The sequence below is a fragment of the Rhyacophila brunnea genome, unplaced genomic scaffold, assembly GCF_057557595.1.
Source record: "Rhyacophila brunnea isolate RB1 unplaced genomic scaffold, BYU_Rbru_1.0 scaffold_1, whole genome shotgun sequence".
Lineage (NCBI taxonomy): Eukaryota > Metazoa > Arthropoda > Insecta > Trichoptera > Rhyacophilidae > Rhyacophila > Rhyacophila brunnea.
The window spans coordinates 1,827,815-1,846,901 of NW_028232751.1; the positions used below are offsets into that span (position 1 = coordinate 1,827,815).

General features: G+C 35.1%; 2 protein-coding genes across 2 annotated transcripts; one reads left to right on the forward strand and one right to left on the reverse strand.

Moving 5' to 3' along the window:
• Positions 1-21: 21 nt before the first annotated feature.
• LOC147079351 (DENN domain-containing protein 1B-like) lies at positions 22-6,817 on the forward strand. Its single transcript, XM_085940121.1, has 12 exons — positions 22-247; positions 342-500; positions 981-1,118; positions 1,269-1,437; positions 1,839-2,096; positions 2,386-2,487; positions 2,844-2,956; positions 3,199-3,307; positions 3,425-3,568; positions 3,791-3,861; positions 4,258-4,504; positions 4,843-6,817. Exons 1-12 carry the CDS (start codon positions 231-233, stop codon positions 4,981-4,983), a joined length of 1,668 nt encoding a protein of 555 aa, XP_085796247.1. The 5' UTR covers positions 22-230; the 3' UTR covers positions 4,984-6,817.
• Positions 6,818-10,063: 3,246 nt separating this feature from the next.
• LOC147079352 (uncharacterized) lies at positions 10,064-17,892 on the reverse strand. The gene is made up of 13 exons (XM_085940332.1): positions 14,635-17,892; positions 14,352-14,550; positions 14,068-14,245; positions 13,877-13,978; positions 13,707-13,778; positions 13,516-13,584; positions 13,319-13,393; positions 13,154-13,225; positions 12,928-13,010; positions 12,729-12,791; positions 11,213-11,287; positions 10,962-11,003; positions 10,064-10,272 (listed from the first exon to the last, which is right to left on the reverse strand). The coding sequence occupies exons 1-13, from the start codon at positions 14,664-14,666 to the stop codon at positions 10,228-10,230; spliced, it is 1,107 nt and encodes a 368-aa protein (XP_085796458.1). The 5' UTR covers positions 14,667-17,892; the 3' UTR covers positions 10,064-10,227.
• Positions 17,893-19,087: the final 1,195 nt, after the last annotated feature.

Genomic DNA, 19,087 nt, shown 5'->3' on the forward strand with positions numbered 1-19,087 from the left:
GCCAACGTAGAAAGTGAAATCACTGGCTGAAGTAAAATATTCAAGTAATAATGTAAATTCGTCGGTGGTGGGGTGACGCTTGACACTTCATATTAGGAATAGGTTAGGAAATTCGACGTTATTGTGAAATAACATTGTAGTCGACCGTTTTATTACATTATTTTACATTGGTTTGGTGATAATTGCTGAGAAAATTGTGAACATTGTATTGTGAGCCACATATCTTCAGTATGGGTTCGCGTAAAAGGTGATTATTTATCCAATAAAAGTGCGTAACGTGATCGATAATATCTGCCGCTAGACCGCATACTTCATAATCAAATATTTCCTTTAATTTTCAGAGAAATCGTCCATAGGTACTTCGAATATTATTGCGAGATTGCTCCGCCGTCATCTCAGACTTCGGAGCCCACAATTGTGTATAAATTTCCAACCTCCAGCGAAAATGATGATCTCGTGAAAAGTGCGGTTAAGTTTGTCTTCCCTTTCGAATTTGAAAGGTAAATAAATACTTTTATCGTGGATTATCTTATTCGATACGATCGTGAATCGGTGTTTTCTGCAATCGAATGTTTGAAAGTATAATATTATTATATCGTTATTCTATTAATTTCAAATACATACCGGGATGTCAATCTCGAAGATTTAAATGGCCAATTTAGCGTTGATCAGAGTCATGTCGGTACATATTGTATTTTATTAAAGGTAAACATGCATAACGATTGAAAAAATACTGTACTTTATCACTATAATATGTATGATTGCTGTGTTTCTTTCATGCATAATGTTGTTTTTGAATTCCGTCATTGAACATAACCTCACTTTTTGGTTTGTTTTTTTTAAATACTTTGGGATGAGTTTCATGTATGTACCTGTTCATGTGTTTTGTATTGCATTGGGTTTTCCTTGCTTCTGCATAGGCCACATAATATGAAGGTTTATGATTTGTGTGTATCAATATTTTAATTACAAATTTTCAGGAATCTCATACAGCATTTCTCCTTCGTTCTAACGGACGCGGATGCCAAATTTACATATGGATATTGCAGGCACGATCCGCACGTCGACAATGCCACAGTATTCCTCTCGTATATCGAAAATCATGATGAGTTTTACAAGTAAGTTCACTTCACACCATGATTATTTCAGAAGCCGTTATAAATCTCAACTTCTGTGTCCTACTTTGATATATGAATGTTTTGTTACTGTTGAATTTATTAATGATTTACCTATTGAAATATTTGCATTATTTGTATTATTCTTTTCAGGTATTTGGATGTGATTGCTTCGAGGAATGGCTCGGACCCCGCCGATTTGGCTACACCTAGCAGGGAATACGAAGGAGAAACATTTCAGCTCAATCACTACCTGAGGGACATCCGGGCCACAGCCGTTGATAATTATATACCACATGAACTCCCTCGCATTCCGGGAAATGTGAGAACGTTAATTATTACCATATTATGATGTCACTGACTGTGATTACTGGTTAATTAATATTTATCTTGGCGAAATTGCATCTGCGATATTTCATCATTAATGTTCTTGTCTCTAAATATAGCGTTAGCGATTATATTGACATGGACTCGTGAATTAAATTATTACTGTATTGGCTCCTGTATGGTTTATGATTGTTGATTATATCAAATATCATAAATTTTCGCAAAAAATATATGAGAAATAATTGAATATGAGCGCTTGTTCATGTTTATCATGACCGTTTGATTATTTTATTGCATTACGATTAACGATGCGAGTTGTATTTATGTTATTATACGATTCCCTTGGATGTTATTAACATTCACTGTACCTTCGGAAATTCCTTTAATTCTTAACAGCGAAACCTGACAGACTACTTCGATGCGGTGGATTCGCGAGCCATGGTCGGGATGCTGGGAGCTCTTCTCCACGAGCGACGTATCATTGTGAAGTCGAAGAATCCAACTCGCCTCTCGGCTTGCGTTCAGGCAGCGAATGATCTTCTATATCCCCTTGTTTGGCAGCACATTTTTATTCCTATCCTGCCCGAGTCTTTGGTCGATTATCTTTCGGCCCCCATGCCGTTCCTCATTGGCGTTTCGGAAGCCATGTACTCGGTACGTATGTAATTTAATTACTCGTGTATACATCTGTCCAAAGCGTTTATTAATTAATTACATTAGGTTTATCTTATTTGAATAACGTGTAACCTCACTCTGTACGTAGCTAAATAATTAATTTATTAATCGGTAGTATGTTCGGAAAACATTTTATAATATCTTTTACTGTCTTTATCTCGTTAGAATTCATTCAGAAAGGCATTTATTTTTTTGCGGTTAATATTCGTAATAGATAAAATTACTTTATAAAATGTTTTCTATACCATTTTTACTGTATACTTTCCAGTGGTTGTCGCCGCTTGAAATTGGCGAAGTTGTCTTGCTGGATGCTGATAGGAGTATCTTTATAACACCGTTCGATGATCTGTCTTTGCTGCCAGTTGATATGGTGAGTTCTCCTCAATGTGGCGTACAAACGCAATCCGATGGAAAACGTGTGGTATTCTCATTTAATCTGTCGCATCAGGAGGAAACTCGCCCTCTCCGACCTGATGAAATACCAATAGTTATTCTACTTTTCATCATCTTTGGAATTAAATTTTGTGGCAATCGATTTATTGTAGTATCAACACTTTCTCGTAGAGCCCTACTTGCCTATATGGATGAATTTTATTCACATGCTGCCCATTCTTGAATCTTGAGACCAATTTCATCAGATTGCTTCAGGAGCTCGTCTTGTACTTCATGATAGCATTATATGATTTCCTATTTTTATGTTTAAATATATTATGGTTTGGTTTCTAGCAATTTTCATTGCACCGCAGCATCAAGCTTCCGGAGCCTGGAGAAGATACAGTCTCGAGAGCTTTTCTGAAGACTATTGTGCAAATCATCGGAGGATACAAAGCTTCCATCAAGTGAATATGATTTTTTTTTTAAATGTCATTATCAGTTCTTTACATAGTTAAATCTCTATCTGAATAGGAAATTTTATGCATAAATCTGTCGATTCAGTGTGCTATTATGATATTTTCCCGAGAGTTTGAGCGAACGGCCGATTGTCGTCAAAGATACTCTTGCGATGCCTCCAAATATTGCATAACACATCTTCCGTTTCTTATTCAGTCTGAAGTTGTATACCTTTTCCATTGTTTTTCAGGTATAATGAAGGAAATTTAATCTTCGACGGAGATCTTTTCGTCCGCGGTTCCAAGAATTCTACCCGCAATTTCAGAAAACAACTGTTAATGACGCAAAAATTCCAACAGGTATTATTATAATAAATATATATTTTACTTCTGTCTGGAATTGGTCCATTGTTTTTTGTATACTAAAAATTAGGGCCGTTCCACTTGTGTTCACACATTCTGTATTTTGATTTTCAGTTTATCGATGAGCGTCTAGCCCGTATCGTCGATGGCAACACTCACTCCGATGAATTCGAATATGAATACGCCATTTGGGAGTCCGCACAGAACTTGTCCGGTGGCAAACGACTATCAGCGGCCGTAGACACAGCGGTAGAATCGGTAAGTTTGCAAATGCCAATGCTTTTTATAAGTTAATCCGCACGTGTTCAGTACATTAATGCATCACTTTCCACAGAGACTTTCAATACTCGATGATTAACTATGCGTGGCTAATGTGATTCTAATCTGATAGATTCAGTCTGCGAGTCCGGTGCACGCTGAAACTAATAATTCTACTGCGATTGTTTGTTATTTAATGTTTAAATGAATTTCTTTTTATAGGTTCGCCAAGGCGGTCGTGAGGTCATGCAAGCCATCCAATCCAAATTAAGAATGAAGAAGAATACAACCAGGTAATTGATATCACACTTTACAATCAAATATGCAATCATAATATCAATGTAAAATCGATGTTAAATCAATATCGCAAAATGCCAAGATCCACACTGATCATGAAGAGGTCGACATCCAGGTAGTTGATTGTGATCAATACACTTTACAGCAGACACGGGCAATATCCTTGAGATAACCCCACCCCACTGAGAGAACAGGAATGTTTTCCAATAAAACTATTTCGAGTCATATATACATCTAATTACACCTACTGACCTCTTCACTTTAACGTCTGACAAGCGGGAAACTAGTGAAAAATGGGTGATAGCAATAATTACGGATGTTGCGGGCTAATTTATAAAAATACAACAGATTAACATCAATTCACAGAGATAAATTTATATCTTTCTTTGCAGACCATCTTCTCGCCTCTCTGAGAATGTCGATTTCGATGCCTTGAATACCTTCCAGATGCTTGACTTTCCCGGAACGTCATCCAATCCAGATGTCACCCAATCGCTGGATGTTCAGGGAGCATCTTCGGACTCCTTGACACACTCACTGGATTTTGCCACAATTTTCACACAGAATTCTCCTAACTCAAGTCTTGGATTGTCATGTGGGTCTTCGCCTCTGCGGCTTTCTCCCCAACCCGTGCCAATGGTAAATATTATAATATATTATCTATTAATTTTAGTCATAATCGAAAATGTTGAAAACAAACATTCTTCTATAGAGATGGAGCCTAAATGTATGAAATTGAAGCAAAAATTGGACCTCTGGTCTACTGATGCAGGTGACTTCGCATACTGAAAAGTCCACCCACCGATTTATGTTTTAATTTGAATATAGAAAAGCATGTTTTCTGAAATTTGCAATTGCCCTAATGTCAATTAAAAGATATTCCGCTTCAAAATTTTGCACTGCAACACTTCATCTAGAATATTATTTTTGCCAGATCTATAGAAATGTCTTAACACTTCATACTCTTCGGTTTGCAGCCCAGCAGAGAGGCCTCGAATCTCACCCGAGATGATGATCAGTCCACACCTGCGAGGCAGCGAGATACAGACCTTTTGAGAAAGTACGGAATAGAATTTGACAAATTGAAAATATCCCGCGACGACCACCACTTCGATTAGACCCATCGCACACTTCAGAATGAAATCGGCTCACATGATCTTTAACAATTCCAGTGATTTATGATTAATTTCCTATTACTGATTTTAAGATGTTTGTTTTTATTATTCCAGTGTTAAGTTGGCAATGTGTTGTTATATTTAATATTCCCGGAGCGTTTGTTCCTTACTGAAACTGCAGTCACTATGTTTTCTGCCGGAAGATTTTTTGTCTTTGAAGGGTATTTCTAATTTGTTTCAGAATATTAAAAAAATGGGAATTTGTTCTATTTATTATGTAGTTGTAGGTCTCGTAAGAAAATGACTGATATGTAAATTCACAAATTAGCAAATATGTCTGCTTCGATTTCGGTCGACAGTGCAGCTTTTTGTCTTATTCAAGCTATACCAGCTAACAAAGTATTGTTTAAGTACTTACATAAAAAGATTCAAATTCATATTATATTTACATTTTTCGAGATTATTTATTTACAGTTATTTAATAATTATTATAACCAAAGTTTATATGATATAGGGGTGAAAAGAAATTAAAAGCACAAATAAGACTGTACGGCTGTGATTTAGGAACTTGGTAAAATATGAAATATTTAAGGATTTCAGGCAACTTTCGGGCATTTCTAACTGAATTCTGAAATTGTAGAAAATTTAAATAATATTACCCCCACGATTTTTATAAATACTACTTAATATTAGGCCGCAACACGGCTTACACGATCTCCCGATATTCTATTGATTTCTGATGAATTCCATTCTAATTTATAATTTATTATATTATGTTGTATTGTATACAAGAATCTTTGCTCAATATTATAATGAATTTGTTATTGTTATTATTGGATTTCCAAACATGGTGTTGAAATTATCAATATTTGTAGAAACTATAGTCACTATGCTATAGCTATAGGTATTTCTGCTCGGAGATTTTTTGTTTCTGAACGGTGTACTAATGTGTTTTGAAGTAAAAAATAGGAATTCAATCAATATACATACCTACGTGGTGAGTTTAAGAATGTTGATCTTGTTCTATTAATTAATGCATTTTGCATACTATACTATACAACTCTTTTTCCAATGAAGTGCCATAATGTAATTATTATAGATCTCGATAGAGAACGAAGGACTGATAATGTATCAATGAAAAAATTAATATAAGTACATTGTATTAGGTAGCCAGTAAATAAACGTACTTCCATTTCCAAGATATATTATTAAATTTATTTATATTCAGTTATTCTTATTTAATCTATACCAAAGTAATGTTCATTTAGAAGAGTAACATTTAACGTTCTTTTCTCTTGTTGTGTTATTTAATATTAAATAATAATAATACTCACGTTTGATGACTGTGATTTAGTAACTTAGTAAAAAAATATAATTATGAACAAAATAAATTGAACTGATAGATTTAGAGAAATAGCAGTATTCTGCTATTTCTTGACGTGTCAATGCGACTGTTTTTGAGCTTCGTAAAATCAAATCACTAGAAATATTGATGCATATTAGTATTTAATCATTACTATGTACATATAACCGATTAGTAAGACCTACGGGCTGCTATCTCACTCCTAATAATTATAAAACATATCTAGTTTGTGTCGCTAGTCTGAGTTGCGATAAATAATAAAGAAATGGCTTCACATTGAAGCAATTATTTTGTCTTATATTTAAGACGGTCGTTGAGTCAATTAAAGACAATGAAATTTGCACTTGTGCTGCATTATATGAATACCTCTACGGATATGGGTTTACCGAGTGTTTATTTGAAACATTTTGTTAATTGTCGATTTATGATAATTTTATTTTTTGTTGATACTTACCAAAAGTATTAAAAATCATTATGATCAAATATATTGTTTTATTTACGAGTATCCATATTATGTATTGTCTACAAACACACATAAACATACTTTTACAATTTATTAACCCATAGAGCTCGGCAGAAGAAATTTTCGTGTAGACTTTTATTATCGACTATTTTATACCACATTATTTTATATGATCAAGGCATATTTGTCTTTCCTATTCTGCGGGGCTATTCTAACGTATCCAAACGGATGTGTTAAAAGGTTAAAACGGCTAATTATGATAAAATTATCAAAATTAACACATTTGCTATTCTCGCGGTCATTTGCGTAAGAAAGTTAACCCATATCCCTGTCAAAGTTAGCGGCACCTCGATGTGCCGTGCTACTGCGAGAACGAGAGAAAATATGTCAATTTTACATATTGAAAATTGAGATGCAAGATAATATGCAAAGTTTCAAACCACAATTTGTGGTTCGGTTCTACGGATTCTATGGTTAGAATCATAGATGTTCGTTTCGCCGATGTCAAATAACTGTTCGTAATATTTTTTATCTTTTTTCTACATTCTACCGCAATGGCATTTATTCTTGCGATTCATTTGCACGCCGAGGAAGTAAGAAGACAGCGTGTACAAGAGATACGCGCGCTGAATATAGAGCGAAGGAGGATACGCGATAGTCAGAATCCTTTTGATGTAACGGACACGTTCTTTCGACAATTATACAGACTCTCGAAAGAAATGGTGATCGAGATAGTGACCAAATTGGACTCCGTGTTGATGAGAGGCATACCCAAAGGAATTCCTGTCCAAATTCAGGTAATTAAAGTCACAAATTACTTCGACATTTAGTAGCTATACTTAACCCTACTTTATGACAGCGGAAGATAGGTAACATCATGGGTAAGATACATTTACTCAGTTTGACAACAGCACATGTAAATACCTACCTACTTCATCTTTAAGCATTCACCACGACAGATTAACAAGATTTGAATATTATGTTATTGAAAAAACTTGTTTCCTTTACTTGAATTTTAGGTTTTGGCTACTTTGCGTTTTTACGCAGAGGGAGGTTACCAAAAAGGGGTTGGCCAAGACTTCTTCTGCACAATGAGCCAGCCATCAGTGAGCAGATGCATTGGAAATGTATCCGATGCTATAATATCAGTGCTTGGCAGTACTTACCTGAAGTTTCCGAACAGTGCTGACTCTCGTGACAGAATTCAAAGGAGGTAGGTACTTACCAACCAATGCATTATTTTTAGTGTCGTGTTGATACCCTCTGACTAATTTATACAATTTTACATATAACTAGAGTACCAACAACATGAGTAAAAAAGCAAATAATGATTGAACTGCAATATTATGTGTCGGTAAAACTTTGTTTTTATTTCGGATTCCAAGAAAAGGCTCATTTCCCAGGCATCATCGGATGCATTGACTGCACTCATGTGCGCATTTTCCCGCCACACTTGGAGACAGAATCATTTAAAAATTACCGTGGAAATTTTACTGTAAATGTGCAATTGGTAACAAATCATTAATTTTACTATGTTTAATACTTTCGGTACTGTTCGGTTAAAGCGGAAAACGCATTTTGAAAATAGCCGATAAACTGGATTATTTGTTAGTTTAGGTTGGATTCGGTTAGGTTAGGTTAACCTAACAAATAATCCAGTTTATCGGCTATTTTCAAAATGCGTTTTCCGCTGTATCCGCTTTAACCGAACAGTACCATACTTTCATTACGAATAACTCAAACAAACAATTCATTAACACGACATTTATTTTTATGCAGGTATGTGATATGGACATGAACATTCTGGCAGTGAGTGCAAGATTCCCAGGCAGTGTTCATGACCAATTTATATTTAATCAATCGATGGTCAAAGTGGAAATGGAACGATTGCACAACGAAAGAGTTGGAAATTTTGTTCTCTTGGGTATGTCGAACTTTACTAGTGTGCACTATTTATGGCGGATCTTAACAAACATTTCAAATTTATTTAAATCCTGATTTCAGTCGAAAACATATTAAAATTAACAGATTGTCATTGTTCATTGTCCTTCTTCATTTCCTCTTGTTATTGATTGATCCAAAAAACATTTCAGGTGATTCAGGGTATGCGGTAGAAAAATATATGCTCATTCCGATTCTACGTGCCGAGGTAGATTCACCTGAAGCTCGCTATACGGCTGCCCACTGCTCAACAAGGAATGTCATAGAGAGACTGAACGGTGTGTTGAAAGCAAAATTTAGATGCCTTCGAGGGGATAGAGCCCTCCATTATAAACCTGAGAAGGCAACCAAGATAATATATGCGTGTTGTATTCTGCATAACATGATGCAACATTATAGGTAATTATTGAAGTTTCAAGTAAATGAAAACATTACTTAAATAGATGTGACATTGGACTGAGTCTGTCATGTGCTAACACATATCTTTTTCTTTCTTTTTCAGGATACCGAATCTAGAACCTGTTGATGAGCCTGTCCTATCGGAATTCGTGTATAATGAGACGCGGAATCAAAATAGATTAAGGGAGGCATATGCTACTCGTCAACGAATTGTTGACATCTATTTTGGTGACGATTAACACAATCACTATACCAGTATCTAATGGACAGGCTCGTTTTCAGCGCTCAATAACTCATTCCACACCGTTCCACATGTATGTGCCAAATAATTTAGCCTGTATTCAAATGTATATATGATATACGAAGGAGATGCAGCTAATGTTGGACAACAAGAAGACCAGGATCATCCCTCGTCATTTGCAGCTCGCCATCCGCAACGAGGAGCTGAACAAGCTGCTCTCCGGCGTCACCATCGCCCAGGGTGGAGTGCTGCCCAATATCCAGACGGTGCTCTTGCCCAAGAAGACTGAGAAGACGTGAAAAAAAATCGTATCGTCTATGATTACATGCAATAATCCATCTATCGTCGTACAAAAGGCCCTTTTCAGGGCCCCCATTTTTATTCAAATTCGAATGGTAGCGAACGTGTCGAGGTCGTTATTGTTGCTTATGAGATGACATTTATTATTTAACGAATCACTGGTCAAATTGAAAATGGAACGATTGCATAACGAAAGAGTTTTAACTTAAAGTTTAGTGTGCACTATTTATGGCGGATCTTAACAGCCTACCCCCACCCTTCGCCACTGGCATTGACAGTAACAAACATTTTCGTTTGGTTTAACATTAACCCGTATTTCGTATACATTAAAGGAGGATAGGAGGAGGGAGCAGGATAATAAATGAAACAACAGTACTTACATATTTATTCAATTCATCAAATTTATTTAAATCCTGATTTCAGTTGAAAACATATTCAAATTAATAACACAATCACTGCTGACCTGTAAATTAATATTTAAATATCATGTTAATTATATCTAATGGCCAGTCGCGGTGTCAGCACTGAATGAGCAGATTGTCATTGTCCTTCATCATTCTCTGTTTCCTCTTGGTATTGATTGATCTAATAAACATTTCAGGTGATTATGTGATTACATAATTCTACTGTACGAAAGGAGTATTCCCCTGTATACATTTCCATATGGCAATACATACAGTTTTTGCCGGTAACGCTTCTTGACATTTCTAATTGATCCGATTGATCGCTTCAAGCTATCATAATAATTAAAATATTGAATCCATCAATCCAGCAACAAATGTCTGCTGCATATTGCTGTACGGAATCCATTATTGAAGTGACAGATGTAGCAGCCATTTTGAATGACGTGAGACGTCAGATTGCTTACGTCACAAACAGTGCTATACGCTATGTGGTGGTTTTGTTAGCTTTATGGTTATTTTACATATAACTAGCGAGTACCCGGCATGCATTGCAATGCCACTCAAAGAAAGAAAGTGTTTGTGTCACTTCATTCCAATAAACTTAGTACTTATATAAATATTTGTATAATTTAATATATTCTTGATTTTGATTATAAATATACAAATTTCTCAATAAAAACTGTTTTTATGAAACACCTGTTTGAATTTTTACCATATTTTCTATGTATGCACTATAATGCGCTGATTTCACTGATTGGACATTTGTCTGGTTTTTGGGGTGGCTAGATTATATAGATTATATTGTATTATTTTAACAATAACAAATTGTTAGTAATGCTTTTATACTTGTTTTTTTTGACAAACACTTACCACATACATTGGGGAATTCCGCGTCAGTGACTTCTCAATGCCCTATAAAAATAAATCGGCATATTAATAAAGTTTTCTTGAAATTGAGTGAGGACACCTCTATAAAAAATCAAAATCATAGTCTGTATAACAATCAGTCGAGTTCTTTTGTTTTGGCTAAATATTTTCTTCAACATCCTTCGTTGGGATATATTTGGTGAAGTTTGAAAACAGAAAAGGTAATATAATATACATATTGATATTATGCATACCGTCAAAGCGGACACCAATGCCGTCGTCGTGGTTGCCGATGCCGCCATCATGGTTGCCGCAGTAGTTGACAGTGACTATAAAAACAATTATAAAACATATTATGAATCTTGTTGGACTGCTTTTTAACCCTTTCGCTGCGAGCCATTTTCGCTGGAATTTATTTTCAGTCAAGTGATCTGTTAAAACGGTCACTACAGCTAAAACAGATCGATTCCAAAATTAAAAAATAGATTACTAGATGAACTATATATCAGTTATTCCAAATGCACCAAGAAATAAATTATATTCGTTACATTCTCACTAAAATAAATCGAAGAAAGTGAAGATGCTAAAAAATATCCAAGCTTTGACCGCGCGTTCAAAATGGCGGCTGTCCAGTCTTCACATACACAGTTTCAACACATACTACCGAGCAATTCGCCGCGTTTGTATTCGTTATACACAGGGCTGTGTTGAGTACATGCTGCCGTAGTTGATTACGGTCTATGACAGATATATTACTAAATCACTTGTGGAATAATCAGTGGGTTATCGCTTATCGCATTTAGTAAGTCGTAAACTCAAATTTTATTACCATTTCAAATTCTGAACCTATATTTATTTTCGTTGCCATAAAATAATGTCATCCACTTATTCATTAGGATGTTTTGGAGAATAAAACACTAAAAATAATTACCGCACTGCTAAAATACTATTATGATATAATTTATGAGGCGCCGTCGGCTTTTTCATTGTACAAAGGGCCTGTCGAATAATCGCCAGGCATAATATGAGCATGTGAACAGAGCTAACACAGTTTCGTGGCACATAAAAATAAAAATTATTACCCATTATAATAATGTAAATATCAAATATGGAACAATGAACAAAGCCAAACAAGTTTACTGGAGAGCTGTGCATCGATAAAATATTTTCCAGCATTATTTTTTCGATAATATTATGTGGTAGTGACATTTTGGCGGGTGAAATAATTATTTCACATATATTTATAATGACAAAAAATACTAAAAACAAATCTTCAAAATGTTTCTATCGAGATCACAGATCACTAAGAAAAAATACATAACACTAACGTAATCATAATAATTAATTAAAAGGTAAATAAAAATATTATCGATGCACACGTCTTTTCGATGCATGACCAATGTTTTGTTTTGATAACCCTGGTGACGCATCTAGTACACCCATCTTCGCAATGGCGCGCGATTCAAACGACTGAATAACGAGTGTTCTTTTCAAAAATATATTTCCTTGTGTTTTACTTGACATTTTTATGATCTGTTGCCTGATATGTCTACCTAAAGGTTTGAACTAATTTTTAAAGCATATTATCCAGAAGTGTCTCTTCTAGTTTGGTCAAAAATACGAGATAAAGTCTATGGCATGTTTACATGCCATACGCAGGGATAGGGTTAACAAATATACTGCATAGTTTTCTTCCGATATACTTTCATTTGATATCGCAGTGATGCCATCTTCGACTTTCAAATATACTATTATTGTTTGTTTACATACCGTCATTGCTGTAGCCATTGACGTCATTGCTGTAGCCATTGACGTCATTGCCCCCTCCATGGACTATAAACATATAATATAATATTAGTATAAAGCGAGTATGTATGCAGTCAAACGTTCACGATGCCTACGTGAAAGGTATTTTGATACCACAGTTAAAATATATACATATTATATAATGAATGTATGATAATAGTACCTTCATCATCCGGTTACCCTCCGATATAAGTTTGTGAGTATCGGCCAAACCGAGCGGCATCGATGCTGGCCTAAATCTCGCTGCTGTAATAAAAATTTTCACATTTCATTTTATATGTGCCAAAATACAAAAAAAAACCCTAAACCGAAGATGTTCTGACTGTTTTTTTAAGTGGAACCTAACTGACGAATTTTGAATGATTTTTGTTTTATGTCAAATGTCTTACCTCTAGTGGGCCGTAAAGGCGTCTCTGTCGCCTGCCGGGTCAGACTTTCACCGGCCGAGTGATTATCATAGACTGCAATACAAATAGACGGATAATGTTTAATATTGCTGGCTGGAAATAAATTCTAATATATATTACTATACACAAACAATATTTAACTATTACCTCTAGGTGTGCCCTCAAAGCTAGGCACCACCGAGTGACGTGTGAGAACCTCCTCACGTGTTGGTGTGTTACGGGCTGCAATAGAAATAAATCATTGACATTGTGTAACTGTAATCAAAATGAATCGATGACATAATAAAATAATTGTCAACATACTGCACTATTTATTATACCAAAACAAAATATTGCTATGTTACCTCTAGGTGGTGGCGTAGGGACGTCCTCGGCTAACCGAAAGTAGTCCGGCAGTGGACATCCATTTGTAACTGTAATAAAAATAATTCGACGACATTACATAAAACAGTAATTGCAAACATACTACACAATTTATTATAACAAAACAAAATGTCGCTATATTACCTATAGACAATATTTATTTAACTATTACCTCTGGGTATGCCCTCAAAGCTTGGCACCGAGTGACATGCGATAACCACAGGACGTGTTGGTGTTTTACGGGCTGCAATACAAATAAATCAATGACATTTCATAGTATACCTAATAATTGCAAACATACCACACTATTTATTATACCAAAACAATAGGTCGCTATGTTACCTCTAGGTGGTCGCGAAGGGGTGACCTCAGCCGAAGACAATGTATCCGCCATTCGTTCGTCATCGACGAACTCCAATGGCGGACATACATATGTGTCTGTGGCTGTAATAAAAATAAATCAATACATTTAAATACATATAAATAAAAAATAATTTTCAATTAATATTTGCACCTTTATTGTTATTCATTACTTGACAAACAAAGCTCGTGGTTGGACCACCCCGCTGAGGAACTGTTTCCGATTATGGATAATATTTTGATTGAATTATCATCCAGTTCCACAGCGTGGTGGCAGTTCCCCGTTGAACTTAAAGCGCGGACCCGGTCACCATTCTTCTTCCGCGCTTTTTGCTTCATCTCCTTCCAGACCTGGGAAATCACAATAAAACGTGTCAAGATTAACATTACCCAGTAAACATTGATAAGTGCTAAGACATTAAACTTTAGCTTACTATTATTAAGTATTTATAATTACAGTTTTCCACTGGTCAATTGATTTCGATGGGCCTATAGAATCTAATTGCCGGGATACACGTTTCCAGTCTCGCGCCATGCTTTCACCCCCGAGTGGACCATAAAATCTCCCGAGAGCTAAGTTTTGGTTCTCGTACATTAACTGCACGAGAAGGTCTTTTTGTGCGGTCGTAATCCGCGGCCCGCGAGTTACTACAACACTGAAATACATAAAAGATACCATTATAAGTTATTTATTGGCACATTCACTGTAATAAACAAATATTTAAATTATATATTCTTACCGTGGTATCACCGCTGTTCCCGAATTAGACATGACAATTATAATATGTTTGGTTACGATTGATTATTGACGGTTATATGAAGTATTATTAAGTCGCGTTTGACGTTTGACATTGAATAAACGAAGCTCGCGGCGTTCGGGTATTAATACCAGAGACAACGCTGCACGAACATGGCCGATTTTAACCGAAGTCAGAAAATCATAGATAATATACCAGCAAATAACGTACGTACTTCACGCCGGAGTTAGCCGTTTAAACCGGATATGAAAGTTAGCTGCCGCTAAAGTGATAATATCTAACAGTGTGCGAGAATAACAAATGTGTTAACTTGGACCAATGGTAACATCGTAAATGTGCTAAAGTGATAATTGTTAAGAATAGGCCTACTGCAAGGTTTTTTTACAAAATTATTTCAATGGGAAGGATGTATTTGTTTCTTCTTTTTCTTCATTACAGTTTTAGCATCAACTTCAACTTTAGTTACTTTTAATCGCAGTGAGTTTGATATATCCAATTTATTTCGGTATTTAGTTTTAATGTTAACCATAGCCGAAAATCCGACCTCACATAGATATGAGGTAGTAAAGGGGAGGAGGACTTTCATAGCTTCATCGAACAGGCAAGGATAATTATCAGCAACTGAGAGCCAGAATTTCGTTAACTGTTTACGAGTGAAACTATTTTTCAGTGACATATCTTTTGATAAATCAATGAGTTCTTCACTTGCTTTTGTTGACATACTAGTTGGTAAGTCGTCTTGAAATGGGTTACAAATCCAACGCAATGAATCAAACTTTTTCATCTCTTCCCCAAAATAGTCATCAAAGTTATTTATTAACAGTGATAAATGACTGGAAATTTCAGACAGTACGTTCATCTTAGGCTGCACTTGATTTTCAATAATAAAACTTTCAAGTGTTTCAAAACAATCATACTTGCCATTCTCAATACAACTTTTCCACAACATAAGCTTTTCATGAACGCTCGAATTTTTTCGTGAACTGCAAAAATGTCTGATCCGTTTGATCAATTTCAATTTTTAGGAATTATAAATAGCTGAATGAAATATCAAATTTATCACTTCCTATTTTTTTTAATTCACGTATACAGTGGCTAGGGCCCACTCAATATTCGCTCGCGACCCATTGGTGGGTCGCGAAAAATAATTTGGGGAACCATGCTCTAGAGCCTAGTACCCACGTACGTTCTTGCTGGACGATTTTGCTCGATCGAGCATGTTGACTTGTAAGCATGCTCGTCGTTGTGTCCACACAGTCGGGCAACTCGACACAAGACGCTGTGAGGCCACCGTCGCACCGCCACGACTTCGACCACGAGTGAGAACGAGGCCACACTAGCCTTGCCGGTCCTGTGCGTCCTCACTCCCTCACTCAAATTACATCGAGCAAGAATTACGGACCTTCAATCTTTTTCACATAGCGCAATTTGTTCGATGTCGAACAAAAAACCATCGTGCCAGATGGCAAACCATTGAGCAAGCGTGTGTACTTACTATAGGAGTGGGCTTATTCGTAATTTATTGCATCCTTCTTGTTTTACCTTGTTGAATGTAGTTTAAGTCAGGTTATTGATCTGCTCCCAATAATTGCTCATACTTGTCTCGATGCTGTGGATGTAGGCGATATTCAGTTATAGCTGACATTGCAGCCAGACATTAAGGGGGGACATGCACAGCGTAGGTCAAAATGGAACTTTTATTGCATTTTCAAACCATGATCCTGGACATTCCTTAAACGTTGTAGATAATCTATTTATATAATTTTGAAGCCTTATTATCCTTTATATTTATTTTAAACATTTGATGACTGCAAAAAGTATTTTTATTACATAAAATAGTGTTCTTTTAAATCTCTCGCTCTAATTTTTTACAATATAGTCATATTTCAGTACATGAATGTGCAGCGGTGTTAAAATTTTTTACGTTTATTAATTTTTAAACGCATTTATAAAACCATTAGTATAATTTATGACGAGATAATTTTTGTAAAATATTTACGATAAAAAATTATATTGATAATCTCTGTGATCCCAAATTTGACAAGAATTAGGCATTTTATTATTCAAAAAATGGGCAAGATTAACACATTTGAAGATAATTCTAAAGATAATAATTATAAGCTATGTTTTTGACCATTTAAGTGTAATAAACATTCTGCGAATAATGATTGCTTTATAATAATTATTGACCTAAGCATAAGGTAGTGTTTTTTTGAAATACGCCATTTCTTTTGTCATTCCTCAGTGGTTAAGCTACAACATACGGCCGTATCCATAAATTGACAAACTAAAATTGAAGTAGGGAGTAAGATCATGTTGACACGCGTGTTTGAACGAGAGAACTAAAGAGATCTTATACAATATACTATTTCACAATATTTGTGAAGATGACATTTTTTATTGAACGTAAATAATTTTAAAGAACCTTCGAAACACACCAGTTGGATTAATATTGCACCGGACAGGACATGAAGCTGTATTTTGGCCAAGCTGCGGAGGCCAATGACCAATATTAGTGAATCTTGTAAAATGCTTCAGATGAATTTTGGATAGTTAATTATTACACCCTAATTAGATAGGTGACTAAATTGGTAAAGCACATAAGCCGGAATCCAGTGTATACGGGTTCTAATCCTGTCTGGCGTCATATTTTTTCAAGCACCAATGTCTCCGAGGTGTTTTCAAATAATGTAAGTAGGTATGTTATGGTGAGTATTGTCATGTCCTGTCACGCATTTTCTTATCATAGGTATAAATAAAATATTGTTTTACACTGGCTGGCTCGCAATACTTTTATTATTAGAATTTAAATACAATAAAAAAACAGAATACATCTTGCAGTTTTTAAGTTCATCAGCTGAATGCAGAACTACATCAAGTCTTATGTCGGTGTTATCATATCGTAATATTCTCTCAGTTCAGACGGTGTCCTACCTAGTTATCTTCGTGGAGCGCATGTGGCACAGGTCCTGGTAGTTTATGGTACATCCATCGACATAACTAGGGTAATGACGTTATCGTGACATTAGTATCATACAGTTGCCTAGGTGCTGGGAAAATTCAAGGAAGGGCAATTATCCACTTTAGTTGCTTCAACAGGGATATGGCACTAATAAATAAATTTGTATTAAATAGGTAGGATATCTAGTTCCACTTTTGACTACAAAACAAAATCGAAATATTTTTATTATTTTTGGCTGTGACAGCTGACAGATGATTTTGACGTTAGCTAGTATTTACATAGACAAAGACAACAGGCATTCATAGACTATATTATATTGCCAGCCGAAAACAATATTAATAAATTAATTTTATTTATACGCTGTCACGATAAAATGAATTATAAGTACTAATAATTTTGTTTATCGTCTGTCTTGATATTGAACGTAGTAAAATTGAGATTTTTAAAGTTTAACTAGCGGAACATCAGCTTGCTCGTCATAAATTAATGTACAAACGAAACATTTATGCACGCAGGAGATCTAACGATACACTGAAAGCCATCAATTTTTCAAATAAACAATATAAATGTTATACTATGTGACATTGGAGTGGTGAGAATTGTTTTTCGACACAGTTTTGACTATTGTGAAAAGCTTCGCAATGGATATTTTGACGACACATTTATAAAAATACATACAGGTGCTCGCCAAATTGAAGCGCGAATATTTCAGATTGGTAAACGTATGGAGAAGAGGTAGGAAGGAAGCATTACAGTCAGGTTGTCTGTGTTACGAGACTCTTTTGACAGAACCATCCATACTGATGCGGTGAGATTCGTGATATTTTGACTGAGTACTTAGTGAAAATACAAAATTTCGAATTTTTCGCGTAATTTTAATGGAAAAACAATAAAAAATACATGAAAAAACATGCAATAAAATTACTCAAAGGTATGCATTTAAAAAATGTGGAAAAAAAATATTTGGTGTTAAAACTTGACGGCCACTCAAACTCAAATTTCTAGCTTAATTTAAGAAATAAAAATTTTAAAAGACATTTAAAAAATTTAAATAAATGGACATTATCGTATGCACTTAACAAAAAAAATTTAAGGCAAATTTATTGGTTTAAGTATCAAGTCACTAAATTTAAAAAAAATAATATCTCTCACGATATAATCTCCAAAACAATAAAAGCACGTGTACAAAAGTAAGCCAATAATAGAAAAATTGATGACCTAATAAAAAGTTTAAAAAGTTTGTTGGGTGGTTCTAGTTAACGTTTATCAAATATTTCATATCAAATATCTCACGCACTATACCTACGAGAAAAAAATTAAAAAGTATACAGAATTACCCACTAGTTATGCGACAAGAGAATTCACTAATTTTTTTTTTTAAACCCACGCAGTCAGGTTTTGCAAACGAACTTCAAAATCAAATAGTGCGCTCAATATACGTGAAAAGGCAAAAAATAATCGTGCACTAACGCA

Coding starts and splice junctions, on each gene's coding strand:
- LOC147079351 (XM_085940121.1), top strand. Junction 2,097..2,385: donor TTTCGGAAGCCATGTACTCG/GTACGTATGTAA, acceptor TATACTTTCCAG/TGGTTGTCGCCGCTTGAAAT. Junction 4,505..4,842: donor CTCCCCAACCCGTGCCAATG/GTAAATATTATA, acceptor TTCGGTTTGCAG/CCCAGCAGAGAGGCCTCGAA.
- LOC147079352 (XM_085940332.1), bottom strand. CDS start 14,666: ATGTCTAATTCGGGAACAGCGGTGATACCACG. Junction 13,585..13,706: donor CTTTGAGGGCATACCCAGAG/GTAATAGTTAAA, acceptor TTTTTATTACAG/TTACAAATGGATGTCCACTG. Junction 10,273..10,961: donor GGAATTCCCCAATGTATGTG/GTAAGTGTTTGT, acceptor AATGTTTATTAG/ATCAATCAATACCAAGAGGA.